Source organism: Schistosoma haematobium, chromosome 5 (genome assembly GCF_000699445.3).
Source record: "Schistosoma haematobium chromosome 5, whole genome shotgun sequence".
In the NCBI taxonomy this organism is placed as follows: Eukaryota; Metazoa; Platyhelminthes; class Trematoda; order Strigeidida; family Schistosomatidae; genus Schistosoma; species Schistosoma haematobium.
The window spans coordinates 14,341,679-14,357,921 of NC_067200.1; the positions used below are offsets into that span (position 1 = coordinate 14,341,679).

The 16,243-nt window shown below is 36.9% G+C and overlaps 1 protein-coding gene across 1 annotated transcript; it reads right to left on the minus strand.

The window, feature by feature from the left end:
- Window positions 1–2,121: 2,121 nt before the first annotated feature.
- On the minus strand, window positions 2,122–11,987 carry MS3_00009209 (uncharacterized protein). Its single transcript, XM_051217546.1, has 5 exons — window positions 9,806–11,987; window positions 9,567–9,774; window positions 9,403–9,520; window positions 7,185–7,363; window positions 2,122–3,093 (listed from the first exon to the last, which is right to left on the minus strand). The coding sequence occupies exons 1-5, from the start codon at window positions 9,958–9,960 to the stop codon at window positions 2,947–2,949; spliced, it is 807 nt and encodes a 268-aa protein (XP_051064961.1). The 5' UTR covers window positions 9,961–11,987; the 3' UTR covers window positions 2,122–2,946.
- Window positions 11,988–16,243: the final 4,256 nt, after the last annotated feature.

The following is a 16,243-nucleotide window of genomic DNA, read 5'->3' on the forward strand; positions in this document are numbered from 1 at the left end:
CCCCAAGTCAAATACTAATTTTTTCTCTGATTTTATCGGGAAAAAAAGTAACATATTGACTTTACTTTCTAGTAAAGAAGACTTGAAGAACAGAATACTGCAACACATCAACTTCAAATTTATCATTCCAATGATTTTTCTACATTATCTTATTCTTTTCAATGGCACTGTGTCCAACCAAATAATTACAATAAATTCCTTTCAAGAAATCGATTCATTTAATAGTACCTATTTACGTACCAAGCAGTTTAACTGTTGATTCCAGAAGACGTTTCGGTTGTAACTGACTAGTGGATAAAGACAGTTAATGGATATAACTACATAATTTGTGGATATTAGGATCTACATACTATTAAATGCAAATGCTTTTGGTTTATATCCACTACGTAGTCGACGATGCATACGACCGATGCAGGAAAAATGACCTAGTGCCCCAGCAAGGATCCGAAGGCATTTTCTGGTTAAATATGTACAACTTACTGATGTTTTAACAACAAACTTTACGGTTCATAGTAGTAAAACAAAAGACAGAACGGTTATGTAGTTTACCCATACTTCAGCATCCCCGATAGATAGTATACAAAGTAGTCTAAGTGTTCGGCTACTAAGCTTAAATCGAAAAACATACTTATGTGAATCTAATTGCCCTCAGTTATTTTAGTTGGTTTTTTCTATAGATGTTACAATGTGAGACAATGTAATGTCGATATCTATATTTCAATCACCTTTCTCAGTATATTTTGTTTAACAAGCCCCAATTATTTAACTTTGCAGTGTTTGAGACATTTTAGGTTGGTCATTATGATACATGAATGCACCATAAATTCCGAAGAAAATGTGAACTCCAGGTTTTAAATCATATATCCTGCACAATAGTTAAGTAAAATAATTCACGTCATTTTGACATTGACTACTGAAAAATCTACATATCTATTAGTAATTTTAACTTAAATCAACTAAATTTGATGAGTAGCTAATCCCCCATTTGTTTTCAGTTTTGATTTCACGTATGAATATAGCCAGTAAATATGACTTGTAGTCAACTACTATCGATTAAATATTTCACACTAGGTGGCAATATTTTAAAACCCTAGAATAGGTGATAAGATAATGAGGTTCAACAAACTAAATTATTGTATTTTCAACTCAGTATTTATCAAAACATACAAATAAAATTGATGGTTAGTTTGCTTGAAAGATTTTTCTAGAATAAATTAGATAAACTGATATATATATATATATATATATATTCGAACTTAGAATCTTCGATTCTATTATTACACTTAAACAGCCCCCAAATGCCCTGGCACGGCCGAGAGTGGGGAAAGTCCGCTCTCCCTCTCGAAATGCTCTCACAAGACCACGCGCATATGGCCTCTGTCAGAGAAGTCCTACTCACTGCCACCTAGCAGCACGGGTGTTGTTTACCACATTGAGAAGACGAAAAGCGAAGGTCCGGCGCTTTAACCGGGTTGGTCGATATGGAGAGTCCACATAGGGGAGTTGGAAAACCCTCATTTCAAACCAATGATGCACATGGGCTCCAGTATCCTGCGAGAACAAATGGCGTATGAACCAATCGTTGGTCACTGGCTTCCATGGGATTGCATCTCCTTACCTTGCTCCACTGCCTTGTGGATTAGACCTTTAAGTCGAAGGCTCCGGATGTAGCCCCCTGAGAAAACCACCTGTTTCGGTTTGGGCACCCGGGAAGTATCACAACACTCACACATATCGAATGAGATTTGTGTGGCGCATATGTATTTGGTGCCTCATTGTACCGATATCTATGTGTTAAAATAAATAAATAAATACACCTAAACCATTGATTTAAGATCAAATAATTCATATGTTCAACTTTAATGGATTTGAGATATAACGCCAAGAACATTTAATTTCATAAATGACAACAGTCTCATTCACAACATGATTGTACACTACTAGAATTACAATATTTCACGAGAACGTAAGGAATTCATAACTAAATGGAGTAAATTTCATCCATTCCACAATAAACTTGTAAATTGAACAATTATTATTATTATTATTATTATTAAATGATATTAATTTAAATATTCGTAAAATATTAGAGTAGGATAACTGTATTGATTAGCTAAACAAAAACCCATCTTAATAGTTGAATTCATAAGCCAATATAAGCTGAACGTGGGACTCGAACCCAGGTTTTTAATGGTAGTCTAGCTAAGATTGACTTATAAATCCAACCATTAAAACTACTACAATCTCCACAAATCCCGATTGTGATAAAAATCTACTTACTTAAAGTTAGTAACCATTAAACAGTCGCTGACCGGTGGTTATTTCGGAGTTCGTTGAAGAGTGCGTCAAAAACAAACAATCACTCGCTGATTCTGGGAGAACTTCCTGGGCACTGGACAGAGAGTGTTGTCCGCCAAGTGCGGGGCTTCCCACCCAGTCTCCATGTCATAACTGCGGAGGAGTACTGCACATGGCCCTGCAACTGTGTGTGGTGCTGAGCAGATGACCTGGTTGGATGGGCGCTAGCCTTAGGTGTACGGTTATTGATCACATCTCACAATGGGGGTCACGGGACGCGACGCCACACATTAAATAGTAGAAAGTTTTAAAACAAGAACTTCCAACTAAAGGAATATAATTCGTATCAGAAGAGGTTTTGTGAAGATTGTAGTAATTTCAATAGTTGACACCATGAGTCAATTGAAGCTAGATCATCATGGAAAACCTGGAAGCACTGGACAACAGTTTCGTCCTATTGTGAGAAGATAATTCACCAACTAAATTATTCGTTTATAATGATGTGAATTTATCAATACATTTAGCTCAATAATCAGAACCAAAAAAAGACTTAAAACAATCAAAACTTTTCTCTTTATTTTATCGGTAAATTATACAAACTACATAAAATTTACAAAAATTTATAGAAAAGAAATATCAATATAAGTATCATCTACTTTCAAGACAATGTTTAGCAGTTACAGATGGTATAATACGATTGACTAACCAATCAGGCATATCTTTGTGACAAAGACGGATGATATCATTATGACCATAACGATCTGAGAAGTGTATCAGATAGATATAATCAACAGACTGAAAATATTCAAAAAAAAAACGAGAAGTGGAAATTTATTTGATAAAATACAACGAATTAGTAAGTTGATAATAAGAATAACAATATCAATGAAATTAGTTACTACTTAGTAATTAATTAATGTAAATATCTCAGTCCTACAAGTCAGTCGAGATGTAAATGGCTCAGTGGTGATTTCCTACACTATGTAATTGGGAGATATGGGTTTGAACCTAACATTAGAGTACCACTTCTCTCAAGGAGCATGTTAGTATGTTTTGTCAATTAGCCTTAACTAAAACGAAATTTAGATTCATGGATAGTTCTAGAGACCAACTTCTAACCATCTAACATCAAAATACTAATGGAACTCAAATTTGACCCACATCGCTGTTGTGCATTACAGCTGACAATATTACTCAGCTTAATAAATCGAAGCTTGAGTAAAGAGGATCTTGCACCTTCAACCTACTTGTCAAAAACCACATGATTTAACCACTAAACTAATGTAGCTAAATTAGCGATCAACCAAGGGTTAATGAAATAGAAATTTCTCTATTGCATATTTAAAAACACACCGTTATGTATGACATTATTGAATCAATTAGTACAAATTATACTTTTGGATCCCGACTCAGTGGTCTAGAGGTTAAGCGTTCGCGCGTGTAACTGTAGGTCCTGGGTTTGATTCCCGCGCGCGGGGTCGCGGATGCGCATAGCTAAAAAGTCCGATACTAGAATGAAACGACCGTTTAGTGTTTACATATTTTCAGTGGTGATTTAACTTAGATAGATTCATGATTTAAATGAAATTCAACAATCTTCACAAACACTAACTGACAATCCCTTTCCTGTTGTAATTTTAGGCTGCTTATTAAAGTGATCATTTCGTTAAATAACGATTCTTTGCAGTTAATATGTCAAGTTTTGTGTCTCGATATTTAGCGATTCAATGAAATATTAGGTTATGGAAGTAGTTATCATCACATGGCAAGACTGACAAACCAGGTAGGTCAAAACCAGTTACACAGGATGATTAGTTTCCCGATCAGCTATCAACCTAGATACACATGAAGTTGCCCGTTTTGAAATATTACATTTAAAGATTATAAACTTATTGTGATGAATTAATAAGACAAAGGGGGGATATTTATCGAGGTGTTCTGTCGTCTAAGCAGCATTTTTCCTAAAGCCTTTTTTTCTTATATGAAAAATTGGATATGATCTCTAATCTACTAACTTAAGAGGTACTATTGTCTGTCCTAATCCTTGTCAAATTTTCTACTCATTTAATAATGATGCTTTTAATAATGATTAACATGCTGCTAAGAATATTGACTTTAAAACACCTTGCGACTTTCATCAGAGATCGTTTTGACAAAAGTGAAAATACAAGCGCTTATTTCTACTTTGATGAGTAGCTTTAAAAGTCTTGACTAATTCTTCTCTGAGATCGCCTCTTACTATAGTCCCTAGTATCGTCCGACTGACTTCTCGATCGGTGTTATCAAGACCGCTAAATACTCCCATGTAAGTATTGCTCTTACCATTTCCTTTCGGCTATTCATTAGATCTTGGTACATGAGGATCCTGCAGTGAGAGGGTTATATATGTCATAAATTTAAAATTCTAAGTGTGATTAATGATTTTTCAATCGATTACAAACAGAACATTGCAGTAATAAAATATGAAATTCTGAGAATACAAAGTGATAAATGTAAGGTTACAATTTCATTAAAGGAGATTATTGATTTATCCACTTATTTGAGCACATAAACATTGGTACAAGAAGACACTAAATACATATGCACCACACAATAACAATGAGGCCAGTAGTAGTTATCATCGATTTGTATGAGGACTGGAATGCTAATCGGGTTCCCAAACCGAAGCAAGTGATTTTCTTAGGAGAACACTCCGCGAGCCTTTCACTTAGAGGTCTAGTCCACAAGGCAGTGGAGCAACGTTAGAAGATGCAGTTTCACGGTAGCTGGTGACCAACAGTATATTCGCACGTCATTTGTTCCCTCGGGATCCAGGAGCCCATGTGCACCATTGATTTAGAATCAGGGTTTTCCAATTCCCCTAGGTGGACTCTCTGTTTCCACCAACCCGGTTAAAACCCCTGATTATTGATGTGACAAAACAATTAGGTTGGGAAACAGTGAAGCTATATTAGTTACAAAACATAACTAGGAAAGTAGTGTATCAACTATTTTCCATTATGTCCAAAGATTAGTTTGCGGAACTCTACAAATCATCATTTTCCATACTGCTTCATTTCCTTAATATTCTTCCCTTTTCACAGATATAATCTTGAATCAATAGGATCCAGGGAAGCGTATATTCTAAGCTAAACTAGCTTAATCGCAACGGGTACAGATAAAAGTTGTAGAACCTCACTTCATGTCAACGCACTACCGGAATGGAGTTCATGCTATTTCTTCTGAAAACTGATGATAATTAGCATAATCTGTACCAATTGCTTGAAAGCTTTTCTTATTAATATTTAGTATCAGTCCTTGAAGTCACTAACTTCTAGCCTGAGCGATTTTGGTAGATGCAGACTACTTGATTGGGGTCCGCGCGACCACCTTAACCAATTGTTGGAGACTAAATAACATATCTCAGAATTGATCACAATGATGTGGTGGTACACACTCTTTTTCTTCCCTTAAACCGTGAGATTAAAATTGCCTTATGCTTTTATTTCTACGAACCAATTCTTTCTTTCCGTATTAAGTGTTGATACACAATCTTTCTTTTATATATTACCACCACTGAAGTAACTGCTTCTATAAATCTGGTGTTCATTTTGTCGTGTTAATGAGGTGTGGCAACTTGGACTGATGCATATGTCTGGTCCTACGTCGTAGCTGACTGACTGATCTCGTTTTGCGTACAGGTTATTTTTGGCCCGGATGATTGTACTTAGTCCCTTCAATAAGTGATAATAACTTCAGTGTGAAATAAGCCCCCAAATACCTTGGTACGGCCAAGGGTAGAGAGAGTCCACTCTCCCTCTCGAAATATTCTCACATGGCCACGCGTATACAGCCACTATCAGGGAAGTCCTACTCACTGCCTTCTCTCAGCAGGGGTGTTGTTTACGAAATTGAGAGGATGAAAAGCGAATATCCGGAGCTCTAACTGGGTTGTTGGAAACGGAGAGTCCACCTAGGGGAGTTGGAAAACCTTCATTCCAAATCAATGGTGCACATAGGCTCCTGGATCCAGAGGGAACAAATGACGTGCGAATATACTGTTGGTCACCAGCTACCGTGAAACTGCATCTTCTAACGTTGCTCCACTGTCTTGTGGACTAGACCTCTAAGTGAAAGGCTCGCGGAGTGTTCTCCTAAGAAAATCACTTGCTTCGGTTTGGGAACCCGATCAGCATTCCAGTCCTCACACAAATCGAATGACGAAGTGTGGCTCATATATATTTGGTGCCTCCGTGTACTGATGTTTATTTGCTTAAATAAAATAGTAATAATAATACTAATAATAATAAGGATAGTAAAAATACATTCACAAAGACTATGAGGACTTCTCTTCTACCTTGATGTGGTGGTCGCGTTTCCATTTCGTGATGACACGACCAAGCTGTATATTGACTGGAACAATGACTCTTTTGGGTTTTGCCATGAAATACAGGTTGGTAAGATAGTGGTAAGACTAAAATCCCAAGTCGTACAAGCCATCCCTAAACGCTTCCTTCTCAACCATCTCAACAGAAATCATTCTCCAACTGTATGAGCAGTAGGGAAAATACAACCGCTCTCACACTTCTAACAGCACTCAAGGTCACCCCTACTATCTATCTCGGAGAACACATCACCGGTACTAATAATATTAATTTGGTTTAGATTGGAAAAGTGTTTATAAGGTCTATGTAGCTATGAAAATTGCCTATTTGCACTTTAATAATGCTACAACAAAAATGTTATTCCTTAAAAAAAACCCACATAAACGCAAAGTCCACAGTAGCAATCGAATTTACTACAACTCTGATACAAGAATATTTGTAAACAAACAAGGATCAAACTAACAACTGAATAGTTCGGAATAAAAGCTAACCTCTTAGTTCAGAAAAAAAACTAACAACTACCTTTAGCAAAGAAGCATTCTGACGAATTTCATCCAAATGAGTATGACCATGACTTCTAGCGCTTTCAATCTTACGATCTGGACTATCTAGATATGTTGCTTCCATTATCAATAAGCGAGATGATAAAAGATCTGGGCAGATTGAATTCGCTTCACGAATAACAGTAAATCTAGAATCACCTATAACAGTAAACAAAACAAAAGAACATTTACATAATAATACAAGATAAATAGACATTCAATATTGTAGTTAAACCCAATTTTTTTTTAAAATACTTGACAAACAAAAAATAGGTAAAAAGTATTTGATGGGTTGGTAAAGTAAATCAGATGTATGTTTTAGTAATAATGTCACTATTTCGAATGTTCAAAATACCTTAAGGTTTTAAAATATTTGGGTAGTGATTTCGTTGGAAAGTGGAGTGTACAATGATACAGACGCAACTACCACTTATTATTTAACAAATGGTCAAAATCGCGTCATTTTACAACTTGCTGTCACTTAGCATTAATGAATTTAGCTACTTTATTTTACTACAAAAAGAACTCACTAAAAGTTGACTGATATTAAAAAACTGTCTCGTGCTCAACAGTGATAACGCGGTCGATAAGGACATTGATTTTAATACTGTTTGGCTTTAGCCCCATTCAGAATAAATATCGTTTAGAGGTATGAACAACCAGTAATCGTTAATCCCACACAAACCTCCATCAGCACTCAAGTATGTCAACAATGTCCTTGTCCTTTTCATTAACTATTCCTATTTAGCTAAGACATCCTTTCTATATACAACCAGTATTAACGATTCCAGATTACGAAATATAACTTATGGTCTCTTGAAGGCTCTTCACAAGTGGCATGTCAGATGACTTCACTTTAGAACGGCAAATCAGGTTGGACATAAGCTTCAACAATTACGACTTACGAATATCGTAAACTGTGTGGTCATATATTTAATTTTATCGAGAGAAAATGGGATCTATCCTTCATGAATCTGGCAATGCAACAGCATCCCATGATTTTCTTTATGGATTTTTAGCACTAACTAGCACTCCAGGAGCAGATTCCTATAAACTCATATTGATGGGGAAATAAGACATCGGAACAATAATGGTCCACATTGTCGTCTGTTAGGAGATCTTACTTAAATTCCCACCAACTACAGATCGAATGCTGATTCTTCAAAAATCTTTTTAAGCATTCCATACAAACTTAGGATGCTGATCTAGGGGTACGATATGCAGTTTCTTATAAAAACAAAAGTGATATTTTTACGCAAACTAAGTGATTATTGATATTAAATCTCCCCCGCCTTTTATCTTATTGACCTCTTTTGGTGTACTGATATGAAGTGTGGTAACATGGCCTGGAGCATCTTCGAACCAGGATCAAGATGTCTATGGATGATGACCGACAAAGCGGAATCCACCACAATGCATTTTCTCGCAAATTCAATCAGAACGGGTCGTTGAAAGAAAGTAGCTGCTACCATATATTAGTTTCAGTATACTACTCCCAGTTTTTTTTATAACAGATATGATAATAGGCCAATGTTTAACAAGACAGCCCTTGAATAATGCCAAAGTAACTGTCCCATATATATATATATATATATATATATATATATATATATAATGGGGATTATTTTACCTTTGAACTAAACATATAAAATCAGAATGGCTGAAATGACTTAAAAGCGACCATGTATGAATAGAAAGTTTAAATTCCCTTACTTAGAAAAAGCATGTTAACACGTTTAATGAGAAAAAAATGGAAAAAATCAACAAATCAGAGAGATAAGAAATATAAGATAGAACACACAGGTGTACAATTACATATAAGTACATTGTTATATTACTGAAGTTGAAATACCACTGTTGAAAACGGGTAACAGCTATCCCAATATGATTTTTCACAGAGCACTTAACACGGGTAGCGGAAATAATCAGCCATCACTGTTAACCGTAGAGTTTAAGGAGAAAAACGGTCGAACAAAAGTCCGAGAATCTAAACTAGCTGAGATAACTGGATAACCACCTATTCTGATGTGTAGTGTGGTTTGCCAAAATAAGTGTTTAACATTCAGTTTAAGCTTCACACAAAGCAGCTAATCACATTGTTATCAGCAGTATTGTGGATATAATTGAATAAGAACTAGTTTGCTAACAAAACAATGACATTCATATAGAACCAGTCGTTCAATAACATTCAAACATACCTAAATAAGCTATTTCCGGAACTTCTTTGCCAGTAGGATCTCGAGAATAAAGTAAATAACCCACACTAGTAATCGAGTGATCAGTTGAAAAAACAACAACATGCCAATTATTCGATAACTGAAAATGTGCAGAACCACATGGAAATGATGTAAGCACAACAAACCTCATATTTATTTCCTGGTTCAACGGGAACAAAAGTACCAACAAAGTCTGAGTCAACTTTTTCAGACATAGCAGTGAAAGCATCGCAAATAGTCTTCACATGTGGGACCAGATGCTTTGGCATGAAATACGTCGCTGTTCCTAGACTATTTAAGGCTCTCTTTTTCATATGCTGAGCAATAGCTCCAATATGATCTGCATGTCCATGACTAGAAATTGGTAACTTCACTATTAAGTTACCTAATAAATATATGATCGGCAAAAACGAGTGGTCTAGGTGAAAATCCAACATCGAAACCGAATACTTGACCATTCTTACGTACAGCAACACAGGTCTCGTTTCCGGCAACCGACCAGCCAAAAATTTCGAATCCCCCGACTTTCTGGAAACTCATACCTAAATAAACTTTTATACGTGACTACATCATACGAAAAATTATTTAAAGCACATAAATTCCGGCATAATAGGGCATTAGAAACGCGTCACGCGAATAATAAGTAAGTGGAAAGGAATAATGCCTAATAGGAAATACATTTAAGCAAAAAAAGCCTATAAAGCCCCTTTTCAGATAAGTGTTCACCACTTGCTTTTATTTTACGTCACATTTGACAACACCAAGCTATGCGAAACAAGTGATTACATTTGCCATTCTACCGAGACCTTTTAAGGCTGACGTGCTGTTGTTAACGAGTGCCCACGGTATATAACTGTCGTTTGTCATGGGTACGCGAGCAATGTGTTAACAACTAATCTGCACACAACGTCAGCAAGAGTAGTTATTGATGTAATCTGGTGTTTGAATTTCAGCTAGTTTACCCTCTTATTCCATGGTACTAGTGGACTCAGACTGCTTTCAAAATCGGTCCGGGCTGTCAGCTCTCATAAAACACCACAGTGTGAACGTGACCAACAGAAAAAATGTATGTAACCTATACTTATGAGCGGGTTATAATGGTACAACAGTCATGTCTAAATGGATGCGTCATCAGAGTATAGTACCGGTCAGGAAAAATACACATAAATGATTAACTTTTTTGCGAACTTAATGGTTGTGGTTGTCCTTGTTTTGTTGGGAGTTTTTCCTGACCCATGCTGTTTGTTACTTCTTTGTGATTCATTATGTGATTTAGGTGGGACTATAATTTACGGACGAACCAATAAGATTTAAGATAACAAATCATAGATTTTGGTGTGAAGTTCATCTACTTGGTCAAATAGCGTTTTGGCATGTTAGCTGATGTCAGTTCGCGATGTAAACCCTAAACTTAATTCCTAACCCTAACCATAGACTGTAAATCATAATTCTGACTAGTTTATAGCACTAATTTAGTCCTAGTTAGTAGGTGAGCATGTTCACGGTCACTTCGACTTCGCCCAAAGGTCGTTCATAAGTTATAGACTCATCTCAGATATTCGTTCCCAATACTAACTGGTAGACTCAATGGATGTGCTCCAACCCTCAGAACTGCTAATCGTTTGACGCGCTGGACTATAGTGCACTTGTTTTAGCAGCCAATGATTTTGTTAACGGGAATGTTTAGACACCCATGAATAGAACAGGTGGATGTGACTAAGTTCTGTAGTCAGAAAGAGAGTTGTCATGCCCCACTTAGTTCCTACTCTTCAGTCGATTTTTCCGTCAAATTGCATTTTTATTATATCACACCCCTACCCTACAACGATAAGCGCAACAGCACAATACGGATAGAAAAGTCTCATACTACTGTAATCAGTAAAAAGCATGACTTCAGTCGCAGCTATTGAGTGATTATATGACGTTCGGCTAGACTATCTTTATTATCACCCAAAACAATCAGGTATCGAGATTTGGGCGAGACTATAATTTATAGACGACCTTTGAGCGACGCTAGGCTGACCTTGGGGGTGTCCACTTAACAACTAGTGTCAAATTACGGTTATAGACATGCATGAGGAAATGGAATTATAATTTACAGTTGATGATTAGGGCTAGAAACTAGATTTTGAGTTTTCATCACGAACTGACATCAGCTATAATGCCGAAACTATATTTACCCAAATGGATGAACGAATTGCCCCCCAATATCCGAGACCTGTTATCTTATATTTGATTGATTCGTCCATAATTTATAGTCTCGCCGCGTCGGTCAAGGCGTTTAGGCTATTAACTAAGCACGGAAAACAAAATCTGTATTGTGGCCCGAACTTGGAGTACATTTACAACCAATACATCATTACTATGATGAGAAAGCAACAAAACACAGAGACAATTTACTTTGAGTAATTCAAGGTTTTAAAGACTACTTATATTACAAGTATTCTTAATAAGTTATATCGAACTTTAATGAGCACGTAATAGTAATCCATCAACGTACCACGTGACCTTGAATTTGAGTGAAGCTCGTTTTTCCAATGCCATATGTTTTTTGGGATGGCTGACATAAACTAAATAAACTTCATACTCCAGCTTTTTCACATTAGTCCCAGTTAAATTGGTAACAATTTGAAAGTTGATCTTTTTACATATGATGTATGCTGTTCCAGAAGGACGGAGTTGCTAAAGATAGTCGTTTTTCTGTTACAAGGCAATTGAAAAGCTGGTTGCAATGTGACGATTATGAAACCAAAAATGAAAAGAATTCTCGAAATAAATGAGTTTTAAGATGAATGAATAGGTAAAGTATCTAAACAGCCAAACGAACAAACATGTGGAACAGATGACAATTAGTAAGGAATTTAGTGACTTTCACAGATGCCTCATAACACCTACTCACATTCATGTTAAATTTTGGACAGAATGATTATTCCCATACGGTCGATTGCCATGTGGCAATTTTGTTGTACTTTGTTCTTGCCCATCACCAGCTCACAACATACTTTTATCCATGATTGCGTATATAAATACTTATCCTTTTTAATTACCGGTGCTTTATTAATAGTATATTCGCGAAGATAAGGTGCAACTCTTGCCCAGGGTTCGAAGAGGACATCAACTTCTAGCCAGAATGTACATCAGTAATGCTAAAACTGAGTAGACACAAGCGGACTGAAATAATATTAATACTGAAGTAATAAAGGAACTGAATTTGTGTTAATACTCTAAATTTAAATCATCAGCAGTTCTATCGCAATTGAAATGACACTAGCAATAGAGTAACCGGCAATGGTACTATAGTGTAGAAAATCCAGGAACACTCTAAACTAGTTTAATGTGCATTCTGTTGGAATGAGTCCAAACTGTTTCAGAACATTAATTAGTCAGTCTTTCAAACGTTTACACACACACGCGAATGCCCTGACACGACCAATGGTGGTGAGAGATCGCTCTTCCTCTCGAGATGCTTTCACATACATTCAAAGTCGCTCCTAAGGAAGTCTTACACATCACTTTCGCGCGGCGAGGGTGATGTTCACGAAACTGAGAGGACGAAAAGCGAATAAACGATAAGTCTTGCTAACTGAATGCTGTATTCGGTTCCCAAGCTATTCTCGTAACTCCCAAGCTAGAATTACACAACAACCCGAACATGAGAGAAAAGGCGCAAAATATACGAAAAACACCTTACTCAAAGGTTCGTTTTAGTAGAGAAAATATAGGGTTTTTATAGTATTTTAGATTTCCCTGGGTTTCCCGAAAATTTGGGAATGCTACTAAACATAGAAGCAGTATAAGTAATCAGCCAATCAAAAACTCTACATTTGACTTTTCAATTTCTCGATGTTTCTTGTGAACGCTCATTGTAATAAAATACGTCTTCGTTTTTCCTGAGTTCTTTCTTGACTTTTGCGAGAAGTTTTCTGGGTCACCCCAACAATATGTAGAATTATGGTCTACTATGATATTTGTACTGCTCTAATAATAGACCTAACCCTAAATTTGTAGATTTGTCATGATATAACTGCCTAATCTATAAGATCTTACGTGGAAGCCACACCATCGACTAAACCAACTCACTGTGTCGTATCAATTACCAATACATGATGTAGAACAAGGTTAGGCTAGAGAAGGAACAATATATTTAATATGAATAGAAGATATAAGGCAACATTCAGCAGAGACCACGCCTGCATGGCCGAGCCATGCCATCCGATCAACTCCAGTCAATTCAACTCCTCGTTCGCGCCTTCTCCATCGTTAGGTATTTCTCCGCGTTAAATATTGAATATCTATTTTCTGAGTAGTCTTGTGTTCAGCTTTGTGGATTGTGTGGTTATTGTCCAATGCCACTACAAATACACGGTGCTCTAATTGGGTTGGTGGATATGAAGGATCCACTTATGGGAATTGGAAAACACTGATTCCAAACATATGGTGCACGTGAGCTTGTACTCGCACTGGACACTATCCACACAGTCCTCAAAGCTGAACCTTAGACACTTGGGAAAATAGATGTTCAACATTTGACGCGGAAAAAAACCCAACGATGAAGAAGGTTGGAACAATGAATCGAAGGAATTCGGATTGACCAGATGGCATGGCTCAGCCTCACAGATGTGGTCGCTCTGTACAGCTTGCTTTTACTCTTAATAAATACATTGTTCTATCTCCAGCTATATCATGACGAATCTGCAATTTTAGGATTAAGTCTTTTATGAGAGCGATACTAATATCATAGTGAACCATAATTCAAGAAGCTTCGGGATCCTGAAAAAATAAATGACGTGTGAACATATTGTTGGTCACCAGCCACCATGAAATTCCATTTCCTAACGTTGCTCCACTGCCTTGTAGTCTAGATATCTATGCGAAAAACGGGTGGAGTGTTCTCGTCATACAAATCGAGTGACAAAGTGTGGTCAATATGTATTTGGCGTTTCCGTTTACGGCTATTATGATAAACGAAAATTCGGGAAGCTCAGAGAAAATCCTGAATGCAGTTGGCACAATCTGCAATCAAGCAGCCCAGGAGATGCAACATTGGATTCCTGACCTAACTGAAATGACAGAGGATGATCAAGAAAAAGCGCAGGCTAGAACAAACTATTTGGGGCAGTTTTCACACGGGAACTTATCCTAGACAAAGAAACGGACCCAAATACAATGTCAAAAACCATCCGCTCAGAGTAAATTTTAATCAAGACGATATGATTAAGGCTACTCACATTTTAGCCACGGAAAAGTAAACAGGACCTGATGAACTGCATCCCGAACCCCTGAGACGAATCGCACAATATGTTACAGCCACAACAACTGTGATATTTAATATGTCACTCGACCAAGGTGTGTTACATATGGAGTTGAAGGGTGCAGTCGTTACTCCCATACATAAAACAGGACCAAGACAACTTCCATCAAACTATAGACACGTCAGTCCCTCCAGTGTCGTGGGAACCAACAACTTGTTAAACAGCCAACGCCATGGTTACAGAAAAGGTTTATCTTGCACAATAAACCTCCTTATAGAAATGGAGCAATGGACAAAGACCCTAGACAATGGAAAATTAGTGTATGTTGTCTACATAGACTTCAGCAAACCATTTGATAAGATGCCGACAAACAGACTGCTCTTGAACCCGGAAAATATAGGTATTAGAACAACACATATAAGCGAAAAATTGTTTTCAATTAGATCGTCATCAGGCATTACTCTAATATACATGAATATTTATACAAAAATTTTAAACCAATAAAGGCAATATGAGTCAATAATCACAATGAAATAGAATAAGTCACTACACATAATAGGTAAAAGTACAAGTTGATAGTACGAAGACAGGTGAACAGATAGTGGTAAGAATAATAAACTACAATAACAAAGCTCTTATCAATAGTTAATCGTTCGAAATAGAAGGTCAAATAAACATGGGTAAATAGACTAGGAATAGTAATCACAAAGGTATTGCCGGACCCCTCCTAAAATAGCTTAAGGATTTCGTAGTAGGTCGTAGGCAGAAAGCAATAGCGAATTCTAAATGCCTCACCTGGAGACCAGTACTTAGTAAAGTACCTCAGGGTTTTTTCCTAGGTTCTTCACCTTTTATGCTGTATTTAAATGAACTTCCAAGTATAATCGAGTCCACAGTGTTACTATACGCTAATGTAAGACTCTTACGAGGAATAACAGGAGATGCAGATGCATACGTAATTCAGGAAGACCTAACTGGTCTAAGCAGTGGCTGATGGCTATCAACGCAGCGAAGTGTGTCTACATGCACTTTGGGAATACAAGGGTAAATATGTACAACATAGGAGAAGTGCCTTTACCCGTGGTTTGGTCTCACAAGGATCTTGAGGTGACAATGAGTCATGATCTCAAGACCACGGCCCATTGCCGAGAGGCAGAAAACAAGTCGTTTAAAACCCTATGGGCTTTAAGAGGGACATTTAATAAGTTAGATACTACTGTAGTGACTCACATTTATCACGAGAACACGACTGGTTTAATAAAAACAATTATTATTATAACCAACTGTACCAGTGCTTGTTTTAATGTGCTTTTGTTTGACTGTGCTAATGACAGCTATATTGTGCTTCCATTCTGATTCTTACACTTTGATTGTGACTTCGCGTTCTGTAACCCAGCTTTTATCCTGGCACGATCTCGGTATCCTTTCGATACCACGAGATCGCCAGCGAATATATCTCGATTTGGTCCATTAATTGCCTTCTGATATTTGGCTTCTCGGGGATTTTATGGATTTATTTCGTTACGTCCAATCTTCGCCTTCTGATTAACTTGGCACGTGTTTCTCTGTAG